At 38.6% G+C, this 24819-nt stretch overlaps 1 protein-coding gene across 1 annotated transcript in view; it reads left to right on the forward strand.

Annotated features, from left to right (window-relative positions):
- Positions 1-24036, forward strand: part of creb5b (cAMP responsive element binding protein 5b) — a 71686-nt gene extending 47650 nt beyond the window's left edge. Inside the window, exons 7-10 of the mRNA XM_039694310.2 lie at positions 14398-14718; positions 17250-17477; positions 19892-20000; positions 22450-24036. Coding sequence (XP_039550244.1) covers positions 14398-14718; positions 17250-17477; positions 19892-20000; positions 22450-22574 — 783 coding nt within the window. The 3' untranslated portion in view covers positions 22575-24036. The remainder of the gene's footprint in view (positions 1-14397; positions 14719-17249; positions 17478-19891; positions 20001-22449) is intronic.
- The last annotated feature ends 783 nt before the right edge of the window (positions 24037-24819 follow it).

Below are 24819 nucleotides of genomic sequence, written 5' to 3' on the forward strand. Positions count from 1 at the left end.
TTTTTAATTGGGTCAATTTGTTAGTGCATTAGGTATCATGAACAATGAATAAACACCATTTGTTATAGTATAATTGTTTTAGGTTAATGATAATTCTTAAACATACTATTGTTCTTTGTTTATTCATGTTCATTTATAAGACATGAATTTATACAATTAAAATGTTTTTAAAAAAGTATTAGTATATGTAGAGTTTAATATTATCCAGATGAATTAAAGATGTAAAAGTATTATTCATTGTTAGCTCATGATACCTAAATACCTTTTAACAAACTGAACTTAAAATGTTAACTTATATTAAATTTGACATTTTCATTGCACATTTTTCAACAACTTTTCTCAGCTAATTGCAGAACGCAGTGGATAAAATCAAGTCCCAATTTAGTCTTCTCCAGCTCGGTATTCTGCTTCGCGTTGAAATGTCACATCGTGGAAGTTCACTACATTTGCATGCAGTTTTGTGCCATTTTAACCCTTTAAACTATTTTGACATACTGAAGTCTAAAAAACGTTTTTGTTTTTTTTACAAGAATGATTGCCCTTATTTTTTCTGCCACATGTGCCAGCTTGTAGGTTTTTGCCTTCCCGCTGTCATTCTTCCCATTAACTACATCATATATGAAATTCCTGCTCTGTGACAAAATGCAAAGTAAAGCCAAATTAAATTGGTTCCAAATGATTAGCCTGGCAAAGCTGACACAGACCCACAGTTGTGCCAAGCGGTTCAGTCTTCAGTGAGCGAATCGCCTCTCCCGGCTCAGAAACCCTCCCATAAGAAATCAGTTAAGTGGTCCCAAGCTCGCAGCTTTAGGGGGCGAGAGTGGAGTGGGGGTTGTTAAAAATGAGCTAATGGGCGGTGTGGAGGGGCCGGGCATGCGCAGCGAGGCACAGCGGGGCCTGACTCGGAGAGATGAGGGCAAGACCCTTATTGAGTCTGGCATCAGTGTTCAGGGGGAACTGGGAGAAATAGATGGGCGTCTCATACCTTGGAGCCCAGAGAGCAGGAACCAGTGCCAGGAAAATTACAGCTCAGATTTATGCAATGAGGCAGAGTGAACATAAAGCACAGTACAGACCCAGAGGACTGAAGGACGCAAGAGTTAGTGGCTGAGACGCTTGAATCTATGGGACTCAGATGCAGGATATACTTTAATACCTGACTTCAGCCTCCTCTGTGCTTTGAAATGATTGTAAAATAGCGGAGCCATGGCTAGGATGAATACAATCTAATTTTGCTCTTACACGTTCCTATATTATGCTCTGAATTTAAAAACACTTTTATTTTGTATATAAAAAATTATAATACAATTAAGTATGTTCATTTCATTAATTATATTTTCATGAAAACATTCATTAATACTTTCATTTATTTTAAAATTAAATGTAATGGCAAAGCTGAAGTTTCAGGATCACAGTCATTAGAGTCACATGATCCTTTGTAAATCATTCTAATGTGATAATTTGTTGCTAAAGAAACATTTGTTAATATTATCAAGGTTGAAAACAGGTGGGGTTTTTTTTTGAGCTTCTGACGGATGGCGACCCGTTCTTGTCTTATTAGAGCTCGTGTTGATCGCAAATTGTGGACTTGAGGATTTGACCACAGGTTCTCTATGGGATTAATGATCTCCTAGTCAGTTCATTATCACTCTTACCTTGTAACATGGTGCTCCATCATGCTTGAAAAGGCATGGGTCATCACCAAATTGCACCTGGGTCATTGGGAGAAGTTGCTCTTGCAGGACGTTTTGATAGCATTTTTTACTCCTGGCAGTGTTCTTAGGCAAAATTGTGAGAACCCACTCCCTTGGATGAAAAGCAACCCCACATGGATGGTCTCAAGATAGTTCACTGTTGGCAAGACACAGGGCTCACCTTTTCTTCTCCAGGCAATCGATTTTCCAGATGTCCCACACAGTCGGAAGGGGGCTTCATCAGAGAAAATACCTTCTGCTGTCCAATCCTTACTTCCTGCAGAATGTCAGTCTTTCCCTGATGTTTTTCTTGGAGAAAAGTGGCTTCTTTGCGTCTCTTCTCGACACCAAGCCTTTGTCCCAAAACCTTTACCTCACTGTGCGTGCAGATACATTCGAAAATACCAGTCGGTTGACACATGTCCATAGCTGACTGTTACGTTTCAATGTTCAATGTTTAAAAAATGTTTTTTTGTGATATTTTTTTTTTCCGCCAATGAAGCTTTTTGCAATTATTTACAATGCATCTCACTCTTTACAAGCGTCTAGAAACAATGGGTCTCATTCATGAAACATTCGTAAAAATACGAGTAAAGAGAGTGATTTGTGTGTAAAGAGACTTTCCGAAAACTCTACGTCAGATGTGATAGTGAAATGTGTGTGTTAATGAATTCCAACCAGTCGTAAATGGGATGCGCGTGCACGTTCATTCTCAATTACCATAAATCCCGCCCATTATATCCGACTGATATATATAGGCTGATATGAATGCGAATGAAAAAGAATGATTTCTCGGATGCAGAAATTGAAGTTTAATTATCAGAAGTTCAATCAAAACGCCACGTATCAGGTCCTAAAAAAGGAAGTTTGGCAGCATATTACACATGCAGTTAATGGAGTTTCATCTGTCAATCGAACAGTCCCAGAAGTGAGAAGAAAATGGTTTGACATTAAGCTTGACAGCAAAAAACGAATTAGTTCACTTTGGAAAAATCGTCACCATTTTCATCGATCACCAGATCTGCTACTGGCTCTCATTATAAAAGTAAAAAGAAAAACCGTATGTAATTACTATATAAAATATTTTTTAATGCTGTTTAAATATGTACCCATTGGTGAATTAAAATGCAGCCTTATTAATGAGCAAAACGTTCGGATGTTAAGCGCACCATTTACACGTGGCTGGGAGCAGGTGTAGATTTCTTGCGTACCAACTAACATTTGGAAAATACGAACATTTTAATGAATCCGAAAATTTGCGCCAGAACCACTTTACACATGATTTACACAAAAAATTATTTTGCTCGTGTTTCATGAATGAGACCCAATGTGTTTCTAGATGCTTGTAAAGAAAATTTGCGTCCGAAATTTCCGCACGTTAAAAAATAAATACGACCTCCCGTTACGCCAATGACACTTGCACACTGCCTCCGAAACTTTCGTCCATCATAAAAAAAATTGAATCAGGTTCGATTTTCTGCGTTTTTTGCATCCGTAGCAAGCAGTTTACATGGTGTTTGAATGGTATTTTGGCTATTCAGAGCCACCGAATCACGAATACGAAAAAAAAAAAAAAAACGTATACGAAAATTTCAGACTCAGTGTGCAATGGCCTTTACAGTGATTGAATTTTATGGGAACAGAAATAACTCCGACATATATAATTCTGCAAGTGAATATCTCCACTGTAGAAAAAAATCATATGATCAATAAGTTACAACATGACAATGTTTTTACTTTGCTTTATAACTCACCCAAATAAGTTTTTTTATACAAGATTCAACTCATTTTTAAAGTCTGTTTAATGTAGGTTAAGTTGAAATGAATTAAACATTCTTTTACATCCCCCCCCCCCTTAAATATTTAGTTATGTATCTCTCTCTCACACACACACACACACACAAAGACTGTTACGTTTCAAAGTTAAATGTTTAAAAAAATGGGTTTTTTTTGTGATTTTTTTTTCGCCAATGCATCTTTTTCTCACTCTTCACAAGCATCAAAAAACAATGTGAATCAACACCACAACAAGTGAAGCAACAAACTTCGCCAAACGTTTGGCCACGGCCTTGTATAGATATTTTTAGAAAAATATGAATCATACAGATTTTCACAAAACCAAGCGCTCCGACTTTCTTAGTTGGTCCATGATGGAAGAACAGAGAACAGTCTCACAGTTCAATAGGAATAGGGAATAGGAGAGAGATGAAAGGAAATGAAGAAGAAAAGGAACAACACAGAACAAGACTGACAGAAGGAGTATTAGACAGGTAGAGCTGTCACTGATACGGTTCAGAGTGAGTTTAGTTGGCAGTAAGTCTGGCAGACAGCAGACAAGCTCTTTCTGGCTAGACACACACACACACACTGTCCTGCTCCACTTCTACCCAGGGCCTCCCTCTTGCCTCTGACCTCATTCAGTCTGATTTACTCCTTCAGCAGCAGGTGTGGCCCTCCCTCTCTCTTTACACTCTTTTATTGATATGAAGTCATCCCTCCGTCTTCAGAAAGCTGAGGCTGTTGTCAAGATGCACCTTGATGCATTCGCGATGATATCACTCAAACACCGGTGTGACGAAGAAAGAGACAATTAATAAATACCATTAATGTGTGATTACCCGTCATGCCTCTGGCTTTGTGAAGTGCATGTGAGTGAGGGAAATGAGAGGTCAGGCTAAAGCTCAGCGATGAAACGGAGAAGATTTTGAAACGATCGCTGCTCTTATGACCGCGGACGGATGGACGTTGCAGGATATCTGTGTGGATATCGCATGAACGAAACCTGATAGATCGTCGTCTGGGCTCTATGGAGCTATGTTTTATATTGCTTAAAATATCTGGGGATTGATTTGTAGAAGGAAAGGAACAGGATAAGAAGGATTGGGGGTTATTTTTCAAGAATCTGTGGAAGATATTATCCAGGTCCAAAAACATCTTTTGCTAAAATCTCACACATCTGACATGAATCTCTCACATGTTTTCTACATATAACTTGCAGGTTGAAAAGTCAGTCTAAAAAGTCTAAAAATAGTCTAAAAGTCTAAAAAAAGTCAGTCTAAAAATGCTTTGCGATTTATTTATTTAACAAATTTAAGGCCCTTGCGCACTGAGTCCGAAATTCGCGTCCGAAATTTTTGCACTTTAAAAAATAAATACGACCTCACGTTATGTCAATGACGCTTGCACACTGCCTCTGAAACTTTCGTCCGTCAAAAAAAAAAAAAAAAAAAACGAATCAGGTTCGATTTTCTGCATTTTTTGCATCCGTGGCAAGCAGTTTGAAAGGTGTTTGAATGGTATTTTGACAATTAAGAGCCACCGAATCACGAAAATTTCGGACTCAGTGTGCAATGGCCTTTACAGTGATTGAATTTTATGGGCACAGAAATAACTCCAACATATACAATTCTCACTGTAAAAAAAATCCAACAAAGTCTCATGAAGATGCGTATACCACGAATGTCATCTCGTGCTTATGCTATGCATTAAAAACCCTGGGGTAGGTTTAGAGGGGAGGGGGGTGGGGAGTTTGTGCGTATTATACGCCAAAAAATGCGTATCATATATGCACGCGAAAAAAGCGTACCATATACACGCAAAAACTGTTTTTGCCGTATAAATGCCACGAGAAATGACATTCGTGCTATAGATACGAACTTTCATGAGATCGGGCTCAAAAAATCATATGATCAATAAGTTACAACATGACAATGTTTTTACTTTGCTTTAACTCACCAAAATAAGTTAAGCAATTATACAAGATTCAACTCATATTTAAAGTCTGTTTAATGTACACTCTAAAAAATGCTGGGTTGTTTGAACCCAATTTTTGCTCAAAGACGGACAAACTCAACCATTGGGTTAAAAATGTCATTTAAAAATGTAACCCAATGGCTGGGTTTGTCAACATTTGACCCAATATTGGGTTAAAACAACACAGCTTTTTTTATATAGTGTAGGTTAAGTTGAAATGACTTAAGTTGATTGTACTTAAAACATTAAGTCATTAAGTTTTTTTTTTTTTTTTACAACATAGCCTACTTAACTTGCTACTTTGTGCTTCAAACAAAACTCTTTCAGTATCTTTCAAAAGTTTTAACTTGGTAAACATTGGGCAATCCAGTGCTTAGCTTTCCCACAAACATTTCCCACTAATACCAATTCTTAAACTTTTCCCTCCCCCCTGTCTTGAATATTTAGTTATATATCTCTCTCACAGACACACACACACCTCTCTGTGGTGAATCAGTTCAGGAGAGTTTATCTCTGAAGAACAGTTTCTCAACAGGCCAACACTTGTGTTACAGTAATGACTGTTTTCCTCAGGTTTTGCAGTGCCAGCGTGCACGACAGCACTATCATTACAGGCTAATACAGCTGCTGTTTCAGCTCGACTCTAATGTCTGTTTACACCTCATTACCAAAGGCAGATGAGACACACACCAGCGCTGATCTGGGTTCTCAGCCAACGTCATAAGAGATTATGGACACCCAACATAAATACAGTAGGTTATATTACAAGCCTCCCATGCACCGTTCATTTCTACCTGCCAGATTTGGAAGAGAAAGTTTTCCTTGAAGTACTTGGGTGAGAGTACTTTTATTCTTATTTCCTTCTTGCTCTTGCTACACTCTTAACAATAAAGGTTATTTACAGTAGTGGCTTCTATTGGTTCCATGAATTGGATCTTTCCGTTGCTCAAACGGTTCTTCAGATTATTTACATGTTCTTCACACTAAGAAAAAAACTGATCACTGAGGAAACCATGATGGTTCTTCAAGAGCATCCCTGCGAAAAAACTTTTATTTTTGGAACTTTTATTTTTATGGTTGTATACATTATTGACAAGTCCAGTTTGTGGTAGGAAGTGTAAAGGATGAGAAATCCTAGTTAAGTAATTGCTTAACAAATGTGATCTGAACTCTCTGGTTTTGATGTGTCAGATTTGTGTCCCGTCGAGTGACTAACTCGGTTTCATGTTTATTGTGGGTTTCTGCCAGCAGGAGAGCAGGTTTCAGCGGTTTGTTTGATGTTACCAAAAGCTCAAAGAATGAACGTCTGTCTAATAAGTGTGCCTTTTGTTCTTTTATGGTCCTTTGTAGCTGATTATCTGCTCGTGTTGTAAATAAAACAAAGCTTAGAGTACGGTTTGTGAGAAAATACAATTGAATTTTTTTGTATTTCAAAATTGTGTATGAAATGTACTAGTTCTGAGTTAAAATGTCTCTACGCCTATTCGTTTTCAGTGTTTAGGCCCACTATATATTTATCAATTCAGACTTTTTTCTCTCACGTTTGGTCAAGTGTTTCAGCACATAGTGTAATCCATATCAGTAGTGTGTCTAGTGGTTACTAGGTATCTGTTAAGTGTGCACTTCCTGCTTCTCTCTCTCTCTCTCTCTCTCTCTCTCTCTCTCTCTCTCTCTCCTCTCTGAGCCTGTTGTGGCTCATTTGGCCTCTGACCCCGTGTGGCACTCTGGGGCCCTGCTCAGAGCCAGACTGATTACATTAAAGCACTGATAGCGGACGCTCTCCCTACGCCCCACAAATGATGGATGAATGTCTCTTCCTGTGGAAGAGAAAGAGCGAGAGATACTCCAATACCCCCCTTCTCGCTTCCTCCCTCCATCAACCGCTGGCTTACTGCCAAGCGGAGCTTTATAGGACGAGGCCCCGTGCTTGTTCTCTCTTTTAGAGTGGCGCGGCCCCCGACAGTGGCATTCCCCTGTGTGGGAACTCGGGCGCAATCTGCCCCGGACCAAGAGGAAGGGAGAGATAGGTGCACAGCTGCCCTGGTCCAATCAAAGTGAGAGTGTTGATGGACAGGTGGCGCAATCAGTCAGAGGTGTTTTAGTGCACTGTGACCCCATGTCAAGTATGTTAATGGTTGAAAGATGGTCCCTTGACTCCTGTGATTCTGATACACTCCATCTTTGTACACGCATTAGAACCTAGACGTCTCCTTTTTTAGACGAGTGGAGGGAGCGAGATGCGGTATGTTGTGTAAAAAATTGTTATTGTCGATATGCCTGTTTTGGATCTGACTGTTTTGAACTTTTGTTGAACAGTTTGACCATTCCTTGATTAAATTGATCATTAAGCCATTCTTTGTGGCTAAAATATATCTAAAATGATCTAAATATCTAAATATTTCAAAATTAAAGTGTCCAAATTTTTTATTAAATATTATTTATATTTTATAGCAATATGAAAGTGTCCAAAATATTTTATCATTTAAAAAATGTAAATGTAAATTTCAATTATATATATATATATATATATATATATATATATATGATGAGATGAATTATTGAATTTAAACTTAGGACACTTCTTTGAAAAAGCATGAAATTTTTTACTATATATATATATATATATATATATATACACTCACACAATTTTTCATGCTTTTTAAAATAAGTGCACTTATTTTAAAAGCATCAAAATCATGTGTGTATATATATATATATATAAATGCCATGCTTTTTAATGTACTGTAAAAAAATATTGTTGATTTAACTTTAAAAAAAGTAACCTGGCTGCCTTAAAATTTTAAGTTCATTGAAATGGAAAAATTGAGTTAATACAATGAAAGAGACTGATTTAATCATCAGAAATTCAAAATATTATGTTATCTGAACTATATAAATTATTAAAGTTTATTTGACAAAAGAAAAAAAAATGTTGTGATTACAAATCATAAAAATATTTTTTACAGTGCTCAAATTTAGGATAGCATTTATTTGATTCAAAATACAATAAAAAAAACTGTAATATTGTGAAATATTATTGTAATTTAAATGACCTGATTTATTTTTCTAATATATTTTAAAGTATAATTTACACCTGTGATGCAAAGCTGAATATTCATAAACCATTCTAAAATGTTGATTTCTAACATTGTAAAAGTCTTTACTGTCACTTTTGATCAATATAATGCATGTTTGCTGAATAAATCATATATTTCAAACAACAGCAACAAAAGTCTTACTAACCCAAAACCTTTGAACGGCAGTGTTTGTATTCCAACACTGCATTTTTTTCCCAATAAAATGTTTGATATATGAAGAGTTCAGATGCAAAAGCCTCTAAATGCCATTAAAATGACCATTTTTATCAAGCTTGTATATTTAAGTTCAGTAATTTCACTTAAATGACAATTAATAGGTAATCTTCATTGCAATTTAAGTGAAATTACTGAACTTAAATATACAAGCTTGATAAAAATGATCATTTTAGAAGAAAATTTCAAATGGCACTTAGAGGCTTTTGCATCTGAACTCTTCATATTTTATCTAGTGTCCAAATATTTTTTGCATAGCGTGTTGTTAATAATATTTTAAAGGGCAAAACTAGCTCTTGGTCCTTTTTCAATACAACATTAAAATCCAGACATATAAATCATACACACAATCATGCACTAGACATATACACGGATATCAGACTGGGGAGAACAGAAAATAGAAAGTTTAGGTGCCTCACAGTGGCTGGCAGTGTTTTCTTAATGGGAAGTGTTCTGCATGCTGCAGCAGAAATGTTGATAAAGGCAATGGTGGGTTATTATTGCTGAGTTGGCAAGGGTTAGAGTGGATTACGATGCAGCGGGTGGATGAAAACAGAGTTAACGCCAGTTAAGGGCAGCAGTACGGATGGGAACGTTAGTGCTTGTGCATTTGGCCGCCAGTGTGTGAAGGCAGAAAGCACTGGCAGCTTCAGGAGTCAGGGAGGGACGGTATGGCTTTGCTTGGCTTGGAGAGCCGAAGAGCCAGCAACTGATCAAATCAATTTGGGTTTTGTTTTGGTAAATAGCAACTAGGATGATTCAGAGAATAAAGACATCTTGAACAAAAAAAAAAAGACATCTCACAGGTTGACCAGCTTGACAAGAAAGGGATGCTGTGCTCTGGTCTGCGCCTTGGCACTCACACACAGTCCAGCTGGCTCTGACTCTCAGAGAGTGAATGTGCTGCCTGTTACAAACACACGGCTCTGGACACTGGCCTCTCTGACCCACAGCATCTGGAGCGTCTGCAGGGAGAACAGGAGCATGGCAGGGACATGTCTGATTCTTTTCTCTCATTCTTCTGGATCTGTTTGTGGAAACTTATGAGATTTAAATTACATGAAGGTGTGCTAATGTTTCTCTAAAAAAAACATACACACAAAGAAGTGAATAGTCATTTTGTAAAATATGTGTAAAATGATGTACAGTCACATTTGTGTATTTATCTTACTTGGAGTATGGAGGCAGCCATTTTGAAATCACAAATTAGCAACTAATGTGATAATTGTGTGAAGAATGATTAGTCAGCTGCAAATATGGCTTGACCCCAAAAAAATTCTAACAAAAGGTTTCTCAGTGGTTTATAGTAGTATCAGATGTACTTAAAAACATACTAAAAGTTTACCAAAGTTTGACTCCAAGAAAGGCCCCATTTTCAAAATGGCAGCCGTCAGGTCTATAAAATGACCATTACTCCTTTGTATTCCTCCTAGACCAGGAATACTGGTGCCTGATAGATGTTTTGGCCATGTAATATTATAATTAGCATATTTGCATGGTAGATAAGTGACTTCAAGTGCTAGTATATATTAAAGCAATTGGTTACAAGCATATTTATGCGAAAAATAAGTAAAATTTCCCTTAAGTAATTGCATATTTCTCCTTTCTCATACCATTTTGCCTAGTGTTGGTGGTTTCTGTAGTTCATAACAATTCTTTTAATTCCAATAATGAATAAATTCATTAGAACTGTGTGGCACTGTAAAATGAGTCAAAACAGGGCTGCCACGTGAAGGCTCAGTACCACTAACCCCTTTTAATTTTTTGTCTTATTTTTTAATATTTTTTATAATGAGTGTTTTTTTTCCCTTTTCTTTTCTTTTTTTTTATACTTTTCTTATTTATACATATCTTTTTCTATTTGTTTCCTCTAATTCTGGTTTATTTTTTATACTTTTTTGTACTGTGACTATTACCATTAGTCGTCACACTCTTGCTCCCATAGAGGTTGATTATAGTGATTCTCACAATTCCTAACTTGACAATCCACAAGCAAGCATGCATGGTAGTCCATATGCCCTACAACTGCACGGTTGTGTTCGGCAGGTAGTTGTGCAATTACAGTGGATCATCGATCTGCAGGAGGCTTTCTGGGGCAGCAGTCTTACTGGTCATAACTAGCAGGAACTGGTTGTCCAGCAGTTTCCATCCCTAATTCACTGTGTTCATGACACTTTCCTTTCCAATCCACACCATGATCTGGAAGTAAACTCTTTGGCAGTGGTATTTGGTTGAGTACTCAGTTGGAGGCAGACGTTCTGGGGTAACAAATGATTTGGCGGTAACGATTTTCTTGCTAAAAAGGTTGTAGCGCAAAGAGTCAAGTAAGCCCATTGATCTGCATGATTGTCACAACATTCAAGAATGGACTCTGCGAGCATATCAGTCTGAACACTACTTGTGTCTTTACTTCCATGTGTTAGTTCAACAGAAAAGGCAATCGGTTTGGCTGTTGAAAGGAACACTTCTTTTTGGTGGTTCAGCTTTATTCTCTTGTTGGATTTTAATGTCTTTTTTATTTATGTACTATTCTCGACACCGTCGACATTTTGAGTACTATTTCACCAGCGGAACATCATCGTCGGCTCTTTGTACACTTGCGTTGTTGATTCCATCAGCTACCTTCTGATGAGCCTCAACCACATCAGAGCCATCTCTTAAGTTTTTACAGCAAATGGGGAAAGTTTCTTGGATTATAACAACATGACTCATGGTCAAAATTGCATTTGGAGTGTACTTTTTCCTCAAGCTAATTCAACAATGTCAATTGCTGAAAATTGTGCATTTAATTTTGTTGGGTTTAGTATAATGCCCCCTGTATACTCAAAAAACATCTATAGAGGATGCATTACACCTTATTCAAATTGAAATGAGTGACCTTTTTAGGGGGTTCACACACAGGCCTCTGTTCGGGCTAATTTAGATTTTTTTTATGATCCGAGTTATACAATCCAATTTAAGTTACTTTTGGGTGCAAAAATTTTTTTTTACATTGAATGCAAAGTCTGTGTTTTAGCAAAAAAAGGGTATGTGTCCAAAAACACGTACTGAGTAGGAATAACATGACAGGCTAAATGGTTTACATCTCTGGTTCACCCCAAACAAAGATAAATCCTTACAGTAATCTCACAAAATCATATATTCCATAAGTTTGTAATCATGTCAGTGCAATTTAGTGAATCCAATGGATTCATAGACCCAGAAAAAATGGGGTTAGACACCAATATTACTTTGCTAAGTCAAATAATGAAGGAGGTAGGATATTTTAAGGGCTTCTTGTCCATCTTAGACGCCATCTTGAAAATTACACCTTTCTAGTGGTCAAACTTTGGTAAACTTTTAGTATGCTATTTAGGACACCTAATACAACAAAAAACAGCTGAGAAACCTTTTGTTAGAATTTTTTTAGGGTTAGGTGTTTCTTTTTCATAAATGCAGCCGTCTAGATTGATGACGGAACGTTGAATTAGAACAATAATGCACACCCGAGGTGGAAATGCGGTCACGACGCAAAGCTGAGTCAATTAATACTGTGGTTATCATGCCTCAAGACACTGTTTAAACATTTGTCAGGTTTTTGTACCTAAAATGCTCTTGTGTGCAGAACCGATTTCTTACACATCTCATCCCAAGCCTCCGTTGCCAATTCCAAAACGTCCTTTTAGAGCCAGTAACAGAAGACATTGATAAGCAGACTAATGTAGTTAATACAGAAGCAGAGAGATTGATTGATTAAAAGAGTGTGAATTACTTCTCTCAATCATCTTCGGCAGCAACGTCTCTACTAACAGCAAAGCTGTAAGTTTAAAGGAGTAGTTCACGTTTAAAAAAACTTTTGCTGATAATTTACTCACCCCTTGTCATCCAAGATGTCCATGTCTTTCTTTCTTCAGTCGAAAAGAAATTAAGGTTTTTGATGAAAACATTCCAGGATTTTCTCCATATAATGGACTTCAATGGGAACCAAACGGTTCAAGGTCCAAATGAGAGTTTCAGTGCAGCTGAAGTAAGCAATTGTAAGTCACTTTGGATAAAATTGTAAGCTAAATGAATAAATGTAAATATAAAGTAACTTAGTAACCCCTCATTTTATTGGATTCCTAGGCCGTGTGTCCACCAAAGCGTTTTTAGCCAGGTGAAAACGCTAGACGCCGTGTTTTGAGCGCTTGAGAGCGTTTTGGCAGCGCAGCGTTTTTTTCCATTGAGAGAGACATTTTGTTGCTATGTTACAGAATCTCCGCAGCGCAGTTTACTTGTTACTGATTTCGCAGATAATTTGTTTCATACTAAAAAAATATTTTTCATCCATTTTGTTCGGTTAGCTCTGCCAGCTGATGCCGTTGTACAGAAAAAATGTTGTGACAGTTGGTCGGTGTGGTATTAGTCCCGCCCCTCCTCCACTGTGATTGGACGGGTGGGTAATAAGTGACAGTGATGAGTGCTGCGTTTTATCCAAAGTTGAACATTTTTTAACTCTCGGCGACCAAAAAAAGTGTTTCTACAATGGCATTTGAGACGTAATATTTGTGCTATTGCATGATGCTGCATCCACACCACTAGGTGTCAGTATACGTCCAAGAAGCCACCAAACAAAAAACTACTGAGTGCATTTTGTTCGATTTTTTTGCAAGTCTGACTTCATTTAATGTTTTCTTTCATTTATTTTAGGTTTTTTTGTGTGTTTGGTTTGTTTTTTTCGATCCTCAGACCCATTTCTTATAAAATCAGTCTACCTGCTCAGCTCTTGTGGAAATATATACCGTAGACTCAACACTCTCTAAAAATACTCCTCCGAGTTTTTGCCTTGGCTCAGAAGTGACACTGAATGTACACAGACATACAAGTATATATGCACATGCTTATGTACTTTCATTTTTTTTTTCATTTTGTCTACATGTACCGTCAACAGATCAAACCATCGGACATATTTTGGCGGGAGGCATGTTTATTCTTGTGTCTTTTTTCAGACCCCTAAGTTGTCTTATTGAGCTGCCCAGAAAAACATCTCTGAGAGAGAGAGAGCAGTCAGGTAAACATATTCCAAACACAGACGCGCTTTGAGCGTCTCTAGAGTCATAGACTCCAAGACCAGCCCTGGGTGAAAGCTTAAGTAGACCACACGGTTGAAGCAACAGTGCGTAGGCCGAAGGGGAAATGGGCAAATCGAGTCCTCAGGGGCCTCTCGCTGCCAGAACTGCACCGCGCTGGGCTCGGTCTTCAGATGAAGCTCTTAGACAGTGACGACAGATAGTGGAATAGTGTGTTTGGGTGTGTAAGAGGGTGTGTAGGTGTGTGGGTGAGAGGGTAAATGGGAGTGACAGGCTTAGTTTCGGACATTCATGTACGTCAAAATGTGGGCGAGCGGTCACATATAATCTTTTGGAAAAATGTAATCGCTCACTTGTCGACTCAAAAGACAGCCATGTTTCTGTCATGTTAACTGAAGTTCAAATGAATCAGAATTTTGGTTTATAGATAAAAATACTAAAAAACATTTAATGCAGTGTTCACATTCACATGACCCCCTCCCCCAGGTGCTGATCTTAGTAACAGGTTTTCGTACAATGGACCAATGGAACATTTGAAACTTGCTAGTCATATTGCTAATAAATACCATTTCCCGCCATTTTTCTATGCAGAGACTGAAAGCTGCACTTGCCCACCATCCAGGGGGCATGGCGAACGGCAGCATGAACTCCATGGGTCATATGATGGAGATGATGCCATCGCGGCAGGATCAGGCCGGTCACCACCACCTGCACTCTCACCCTCACCAGCACATGCAGGGTCCGCCTCACGGATACCCACACCATGCCCACCACCACCACCCCAGCCACGCACAGAACGCCCATCACCACCCCCAGAACCACGGACACCACAACTCCCACCCGCCCCACCTGCACCCTGCACACGGACACCAGACCTCTCCGCACCAACCCATGCACTCCGCTGCTTCACAGGTACTGAACTGGGTTGAGATGCATTTGTTGAAGTTTTAATGCTATAATAAGTACAAGTACAAGTAATGTGGGGATTGAGTTCAGCTGAATTGAACTTGCTCGAATTTATTTGAGTTGAGTTGGGATGAACTGATTTCAGAGTCATGTCTAATAAATAATTATTTAAAAAAAGTTAAACTAGGGCCAAGTTGTGAACATCTGGCGTAAAATGAATATGTGTGGGGGTTTTTTTTGTTATAGATTTTATAAAAAAAATACTGTACATTAAAAATACCATTACTTGAATACACCATTATAAGTACTGTATACTTATACTATTTATTTATAACTTCTGAGTGGTGCAATTGTCTTGATATCATACTTAAAAAAAAGATTAAAGAAGTTTAGAATTTTTTAAATGTATTTATAAAAAAATAATTATTTTTGTTATTAATATTTAGAATATATAAGCAAAAACTTTTATCTGCCAAGTAGAAGTCATGTGGTGCGACCAACATACATACTGTATCCGAAATCACATACTTCCCTAATTATATAGTAGGCAAAAAAACAAAACAAAAAAAAAACAGTATGTGACAAAAGTAGTAGGCAAAAAGTACCTGAATGAGCTACTTCTTCCCAAGAGATTGTGCATATGATGGACACTTTACAATCCCATGAGGCCACGGGAGAGGATTCATGAGTGACAGTGAAGCGACGCAACTGACGCTGGTAGATCACATGATAAGATTTGCGTGTTTTGAGCAAATAATATTGCTATTTATCAATAAACATTTCATAATGTTTTAAAAAAGCAGTTTTATCTTGTAAAATGTATTTTTAAAAAAATCTAAAATATAATGTATTTAAAGGTGACATATTATGGCCCTTTTTTACAAGATGCAATATAAATTGATGGTGTCCCCAGAATGTGTCTGTGAAATTATTTGCTCAAAATGCCCCCGTGTCATTTATCAGATACCGTGTCATTAGTATCCAAAGCTTGTGTAAAGGATCGGCGGGGAGTGGCAGCTCATTTGCATTTAAAGCGACACACACAAAAATATGTGTGTGTCGCTTTAAATGCAACATAACATGTGTGTGTCCCATTTAAAGCGACACATATTTTTGTGTGTGTCGCTTTAAATGCAAATGAGCTGCTGCTCCCGCCTCCGTTCAGAAGACCCCCGATCCTTTACACAAGCTTCAGATACTCCGGCAATAACAAAAGACGCAAATCTCACTCATCTAAAATCTCATAAATAACCAGTAACAAAGTGCAGGAGAGACTCAGTTGCAACTTTTAGACGTACCCGGATCATTCTGATTAAAGGATATATTTATGTAATTGTGGAGTTACATTGATTCATCTCATCAACTTTCATGTACCATCATGTTTAACTTTTACACAAGTTACACAGTTCCCTGAGGTCTTTATTAGACAGCTGTGACATTTTATGCTCAAATAGTGTTCTGTGCTCGTCTGTGCAGCAACACACAAACAGTTCACTCGCTTGCTTTTGTTGTTGCTTGTAAAAACCAAATGACGGCGCCGTGTCCCGTAGGTGGATACGTGCAGATTAAGGGGCGGTAATATTATAAAAAGGTCCCTTTTCTACATCAGAAAGGTAGAGAAATCTGATTGGCTTATTTTCTGACATGCTCGCAGAGAAAGGCTTACCAAAACAAAGTTACTGGGTTGTCACTTTTCACGTTTTCAGGGTTGGTAGATACACTGGGGACACGATTATAGCAGAAATAAACATAAATCAGATTGTCATGATATGTCCCATTTATTAATGTAATTCAAAACAGTATGTTGTGTTTACTTTTACCACATGACATTTTTGTTGAAAATGGTGTCAACGTTTTTTAAAAATTATATGAAATCAAGAGTACATTTCCATGAACATGAAACATGTGTTCAAACTAGATTTCTAAAAGAGTTTTTCCTTTATTTATCGTGGCCGTTCTTATTTATATGAGCCTTCAGGTCTGGACATGACCGAATCCATCTTTATTTTTTATTTTTTTTTGCGATTCAGAAAGTCTGCCTGAATGTATTATTAAGCCAAAGAAGGGGCCCTGTATACATACAAACCATCAAAGCCATTGCATTTTCCATCGCCTCCAGAAACCTGTAATGATCTGAAGACGGCAAACATGGCAACTGCCAAGCATATGTCAAAGAAGCTTTTTGTGGGCCATGTGCGCTGGTAGTGGCCCTGTTTCTCAGAGTGTCGTAGACTTAGAGCATTGGTCCGAGTGGAAAACTAGGCCCTGACACCTCTTTATGAGGGTGGGGCGGCCTGTAAATCAGACTGCTGTTTCTCACACCCAGACGTCCATCATAAGGCCGTAGGGCCACGTGTACAGGGCACATGTTGTTTTAAAGCAAACTCCCAGACAGGACGTTTCTGGCTGGAGAGGTCTGAACGAGGAGAATGTTTGGCAGGTGATTGGCCGGCAGCCAGCTCTATGGATATGAATATGATGCCTCGGGAGAGAATGTAACTTCAGACTCCTTTTCTTTCTTTTTTTTTTTTTTACAGTTATCTCCGGCTGCGCAGCACATGCAGCCGACGCAGACCCTTCAGTCCCCGCCGCCCAGCGGAGGTCGTCGCAGGCGGGTCATGGATGAAGACCCAGACGAGCGCAGACGGAAGTTCCTTGAGAGGAATCGCGCAGCCGCCACACGCTGCAGACAGAAGAGGAAAGTGTGGGTGATGTCGCTAGAAAAGAAAGCAGAGGAGCTCACCCAAACCAACATGCAGTTGCAGGTCAGCATCACTCATTCGCACACTTCTCCTCTGCTGAAGGCCTCGGTTTTTAAGCGTTAAGGCGCACTTCGCTTTGGAACACACACCGAGATGTATTTCACGCCGGGCGTCATATTTCACTCGGTATTAGCTTACTCTAGACCACAGAAGCTCATAAACACCCTTCATGTGACAGCTGAAGCTACTGTAGATGGAGAGCAGACTGGGACGGCTGTGAGGAGGGAAGGGTCAATGGGTTATTGAGGTCTATAGAGTAACCAGAGCACAGCCAGCTGTGGCTGAATGTGTGGTTTGTAGGCCAGTAAAACCTCTGAGCATCACGGCACATTTCGAGGTTTCCATTTGAACGCGTCCATTTAGGCTCTCAATAGACCTTAGATCTGCATAGAGGTTCACCTGAAAGATTAATGCCATGTGGATATTCATGTAAGCCTATTTTGAGAGGATGTGTTGAGTGTATCCTGCACTGCCCACAACTTAAACCAGCCTAAACGGGTTTTCAGCATGCATGTTGTGGTTTAGTTGGCTGGCCAGACGGTCTCCCATGAAATGTCCAAAGCCCCTCTAAAAGCTGGAAACCAGAACAGCCTGACCATCTTTGGGTGGTCTTTCTCCATCATGCCACATCATTCACTCTCTGCTCTTCTCTGACCTGAGCAGTAACCTGTCTTGGCCCGGGACAAAATAGGGAATATTTGTAGGTTGCACTTTTGTGTGGTTTGCGTCTTTCAATTTTAACCACTAGGCAACACATCTTATCAAAGGTTCCTACTAGGGATAGGTGATCTAAGAATACTTCTGATATGTAAAATATTTTGTTGACAATTTTGTGAATATTGCGAAGAGTTTTAATTACATGTTGCGATTCGTCTTGGTCTCTAGAAATGTTCACTGATATATTTACAGTAAAAGCGCCGTAAAGTACAGTAAAAACAGTAATGCTGACTTTTCAGCAATCATTACTTTTAAGATTTTTCAGGAAATGTTTTTTTTTATTATTATAAATGTAATTTTAATGTATCCTTGCTGAATGAATAAAAAAAAAAAGAAGAAAACAGTAGTATGACATCTAGCAAAAATATGTAGGCAAATATTTCTGCTTGTTCAGCTGTACTGGTGCATATAAATGAAAATATAAAATCATATTCTGCCTTTTAATTAGTAAACAAATGTGAAAAAACATGTCTTTGTTACTATATATATATAGAATACTTAATTATAATTATAACAGTAATATAATTATAATATATAATATAATGTTACAGTAATATAATATAATGTAACAGTAATACAGTAATATATATATATATATATATAAATATTTAAATATATATATATATATATATATATATTACTGTATTTTGCATCTTGCATTAAACAATACAAATTAAATTAGCTTAAATTTAAATGAAGGTTCCTCTGATTTAAAAAAAAAAAACATTTTTAATCCAAGCAAATACCTAAATATCAATAAATATATTTCATATAGTCAAAAGGCTAAAAAATATTAAAATATCATTTCACCCAGCCCTAGTTCCCACCAACAATAGAACAAAACATGTTAAATGTGTTTGTTTTTCTTTGCTATCGCATAGTTTGTCGAGGTGGGACAGAATGCTCATAGACACCCTGGCACTCCCACAGTCCCACTGTTCAGGCTTGTTTGGGAAATATTCACCCCACAGTCACAAACATGGTACCTGTCAAAGCGAGGATTCTTCTCCACCAAGCATCCCTGAAACGCTGCCATGTATTCATATTACTTCTGCTAAATCGTTTAATCAAATTCAAGAACGCTGTGTGATCAGATGCTCGTGTTTCCCACAATGGTAATTGCAGAGAATTCATTATGAGGTTTTCTAATGAGACCCAGACTTGTCTGGCCTTTAATTCAGTGTGTCTGCTGGGAGGTTTGACGTGAAGTTGCCAATACATCCACCAGAGACCTTTTTCCAACATGTTTGTCATAATTATGTTAAGAATTGTATGGTTTACGACAAAAACAAAACATCACAAACATGTGTGCCTTTGTTTAGATTTGTTTGCATACTAAGGAAGGAAGCACAGGGGTTAGCTAGCTCTCACAAACGTGATTTCCCCAACATGGCTTGAATTTAATTTTAAACTACGAAGGCATTTCAACGTACAGTAATTCTTAAGCAGTCAAATCCAGGCCAGGCTGTATCCAGGAAACGTGCGCTTTGTGAAATATACATGTTTTTAATCTGTGAAATAATGAGGGACATTTAGTTTTGCTTGAACTTGGTGTTACTACACACCAGAAAAAGGTTTTGTTTTATGTTTGTTGCCAATGTGTGTGATTGGATATTTCACTAGCAACAAGTTATTGAATTCCTGTAAACACTGAGGGACTTTTTGTGTGTGTTTGATATTATCATTGTGTTTGTTGGCAGAGCGAGGTCACCATGCTAAAGAATGAGGTGACACAACTGAAGCAGCTTTTATTGACACATAAGGACTGTCCCATCACCACCATGCAGAAAGAGTCTCAAGGTTACCTCAGTGAGTACTATCCCGCACACACACGCCCAGGGGTGACATTACGTTATAACAGATGTATATTGTTTGTAGGACACACCCACTGATATAGATACTTGTGACATTTTTGAAATGTATGGAGGCTGTCACTCCCTGTTTATAGGGGAGGTGAAAACACACTCATTTCCTTAGTCACTAACAACCTGTTGTGGCGTTTATATAATGCAGGAAATAGATATATTGTTTCCATTTACACTTTGAAGTACAGTAAATGCCCTCAGGTAGTGTGCCCCGCCTGTCTTTCTAAACTTCCAAATTTATTAATAATACAAGATGTGAATATTTAAATAATCACCTAAGTGTGGTGTTTATTATCTTTACATTATTATTCAGTCTTCTCATGGGAAAGAAAATCACAAGTGAGATTTCTTTAATCTGTTTTATTTTTTAGACAGCAAATAGAAAGACATACAGATGCATGGACGGATGAATGGATGGATGGATGGATGGACAGATAGACATGGATCTATGGATGGAGACAGACAAATAGATGGATGGATGGATGGATGGACATGGATGGATGGATGGATGGAGACAGACAAATAGATGTATGGATGAATGGACATGGATGGATGGACATGGATGGATGGATAGATGGACAGATAGATGGATGGATGGATGGATGGATGGATGGATGGATGGATGGATGGATGGATGGATGGATGGATGGATGGATGGATGGATGGATGGACAGATAGACATGGATGTATGGATGGAGACAGACAAATAGATGGATGGATGGATGGATGGATGGATGGATGGATAGATGGACGGATGGATGGATGGATGGATGGATGGACAGATAGACATGGATATATGGATGGAGACAGACAAAAAGATGGATGGATGGACATGGATGGATGGATGGAGACAGACAAATAGATGGATGGATGGATAGATGGACAGATAGATGGATGGATGGATGGGTAGATGGACAGATAGATGGATGGATGGATGGATAGATGGACAGATAGATGGATGGATGGACAGGTAGACATGGATGTATGGATGGAGACAGACAAATAGATGGATGGATAGATGGACAGATGGATGGATGGATGGATGGATGGATGGATGGATGGATGGATGGATGGAAAGATTGACATGGATGTATGGATGGAGACAGACAAATGGATGGATGGATGGATGGACAGATTGAGATGGATGTATGGATGGAGACAGACAAATGGATGGATGGATGGATGGATGGATAGATGGATGGATGGATGGATGGATGGACATATATACATGGATGTATGGATGGAGACAGACAAATAGATGGATGGATAGATGGACAGATGGATGGATGGATGGATGGATGGATGGATGGATGGACAGATTGACATGGATGTATGGATGGAGACAGACAAATGGATGGATGGATGGATGGATAGATGGACAGATAGATGAATGGATGGATGGATGGATGGATGGACAGATTGACATGGATGTATGGATGGAGACAGACAAATGGATGGATGGATGGATGGATGGATGGATAGATGGACAGAGATGAATGGATGGATGGATGGATGGATGGATGGACAGACATATGGGTGGAAAACACTTTTGAGTGGACTTTCTCTCGCAATTGTGAGAAATACAGTCTGAATTTCAAGATATAAACTCGCCATTAAACAAGGTAACTGTGACTTTTTATCTCATAATTTAGACTTAATTGCTTGCATTTGTGAGTTTATTATTTTCTCAGTCTTCTCATGGGAAAGAAAATCACAAGTGAGATCTCTTTAATCTGTTTTATTTTTTAGACAGCAAATAGAAAGACATACAGATGGATGGATGGATGGATGGATGGATGGATGGATGGACAGATAGATGGATGGATGGATGGATGGACGGATAGACATATGGATGTATGGATGGAGACAGACAAATAGATGGATGGATGGATGGATAGATGGACAGATAGATGGATGGATGGATGGATGGATGGATAGATGGATGGACAAATAGACATATGGATGGATGGAGACAGATGGATGGATGGACAGATAGACATACGGGTGGATGGATGGACATACGGGTGGATGGATTGATGGATGGTCAGATAGATGATTAGATGGATGGATGGATGGATGGATGGATGGATGGATGGATGGATGTAAGAATAAATGGATACATTAAGTGTTGGAGACGGATGAATGGATGGATGGATACATGGATAGACAGACATATGGATGGATGGAAAGATAGAAAATTCTACAGATGGATGGAAGGAAGGACAGATGGACAGCAATACAGATGGATAGATAGACATATGGATGGAACGATGAATGGATTGAGTGATGAACAGATGTGACTGGCAGACAGACGGATACGGACAGATGTCAGACAGCTGGACACACACACACACACACACACACACATCTTCATCTCTCCTCTTGTCCCTCAGGTCCAGAGAGCAGTCCGGCAGGGAGTCCCACCCCTGTAACCCAGCAGCAAGTCATCCAGCACAATACCATCACCACCTCCAGCACGGGACCCAATCACCGCACAGATATTAACCCCATCCACTAGAGACTCCACCCCCTGACGACTCCCCATCCCCCCTTACACGCTGGACATCCCGACTCTGGACAGACACACACCTCTGTGCCTATTTGGCAGCTTTTTCGTCTGTAATTTGTAAATGTAAACTGATTACCATTTTGCTAAGTTCTGTTTGTTTTATGTTACCATTTGAGGAAAAAATGGGCACCATCTCGCTTGTCTCGGTTGTTGTGAAAACACAACTGCTACATTTGTTCCTGGATTACTACTGGACAACTGCCTTTACAAATTGCAAAATTCAGATAGCTGGAGAGCTTTTGCTAGGAATTTCCCATTGCCAAAAAGATCTTGTCCTTACGTTTCTGTTTATTGTTATAACAACTACTCTCACATTCCCCTTTTTTTATCTAATTCAAAAGGATAAATTAGGAAGGCCAGTCTCCAACTGGGAATTCGCAACGAAAGTAACCTGAAGCAATATGCATCGTGTTCACTTGCTCATTCTGACCAGAATTTAGATACCTACAGTATTGGCTCCCTTCATTTCAGATGTCATTTCAAAAGTTATCTTTTTAAAACAAAACAGCTTTGACTCCTTCGCTGGTACAGATCATGTAAATGGAATGCATTTATCAAGCTCACACAGGCTCCTGTGAGCATATGCCCCGCTGAACGTGTGTGAGATTTCAGAGTATTTCCAAAGTGCTGAGATCACAGCTGCAATCATGTAGCACCAGGAAAACATCTATCTTGGCGTTTAAGTCCGAATGTTTTAGAAGATGCCATCAGCTGTTTCATTTTAAGCTGGTGCAACTTCTGGTCAGATTTACCCCTGGTCCTCATTAGTTTGCACACTTCTTTTACCGGCAGTCATTTCAGTATCTGTTTCGGATCAGAGAGTGGACTAAGTATTATGCACATTCTTGAGGACATTTTTATATATGTTATGTACTCATCAATGGGCCCTCCAACCCCGTCCTAAATGCTCCTCAAGTGCGTCTTGCACCAGAATAATGCCATGGAAAACTTTTGGAAGGATTTTGCTTCACCTGAGGCTATGGAAAACTTCCACGTGAGCCAAATGCGTTGTTAAATGCTACTTCAAATCAGCTTTCGTTTTGGCTCAAAATATTGTTTAGATCTTCTTCAGGCATTCTGACTGTGTGATCAATTTAATTTAATAGGATTTATTGTGATAGGAAATATTTTGATACATCCCAGTTTAAAGTTCTGGTTTGTTTGCTGCCTAGGAAATCATGAGGCTTCCTTCTTGACATGGACCAAGGTCAATTCTGCACTTGAGTATAGTCCCTGCGAAACTGTCAAACCTCCCTAAAGGTTCTGGAAATGTGCCGTTAAATTGGAGATGTTAGTATACAGCCAGCATCTTACTGTAAGGGGCCGTTCACAAAAGACAAACACGTTCTTGCGATTAAAACGCTGGATTAAGCGCGAAAGGCATGGAAAAGAATGCAGGTTTTTAAAGGGTTAGTTTACGCAAAAATGAAAATTAAGTCATTAATTACTCACCCCCATGCTGTACCAACCCCGTAAGACCTTCGTTCGTCTTCGGAACACAAATGAAGATATTTTTGATGAAATTTGAGAGGTGGATCACTCCTCCATAGACTCCTAAAGGATTGAAACTTGATGGCCCAGAAAGTTTAAATAATGTTTGAAAATGTTTAAATATTCCATGTGACAACAGTAAGTTTATCAAGCGACGAGAATACTTTTTGTGTGGAAATAAAACAAAAATAACAACTTAATTCGACTATTCCTTTTCTTCCTTCTGGGCCTGAGACGAGAGTTTAAGAGATTTCCACGACGCATGCGTGAGAATTGCGCAACTTATTCTATTTTTGTTTTATTTCCGCACAAAAAATATTCTCGTCGCTTGATAAACTTACTGTTGTCACATGGAATATTTAAACATTTTCAAACATTATTTAAACTTTCTGGGCCGTCAAGTTTTAACCCTTTAGGAGCCTATGTAGCAGTGATCCACCTCTCAAATTTAATCAAAAATATCTTCATTTTTTTTTATTTTTTTTCCTTTTTTAATTTTTTCCTTTTTCTCTTTTTTCCTTTTTTCTTCTTTCCTTTTTTCCTTTTTTTTCCCTTTTTTTCCTTTTTTTTCCTTCCTTTTTTTGTCTTTTTTTTCTCTCCCCCCCAAAAAAAAAAAAAATCTTCATTTGTGTTCCGAAGATGAACGAAGGTCTTACGGGGTTGGTACAGCATGGGTACTGCCATTTTAAGGGCCACTTCCAGT

This window comes from Pimephales promelas, chromosome 12 (genome assembly GCF_988280905.1).
Source record: "Pimephales promelas chromosome 12, fPimPro1.hap1.1, whole genome shotgun sequence".
NCBI classification, from domain to species: domain Eukaryota; kingdom Metazoa; phylum Chordata; class Actinopteri; order Cypriniformes; family Leuciscidae; genus Pimephales; species Pimephales promelas.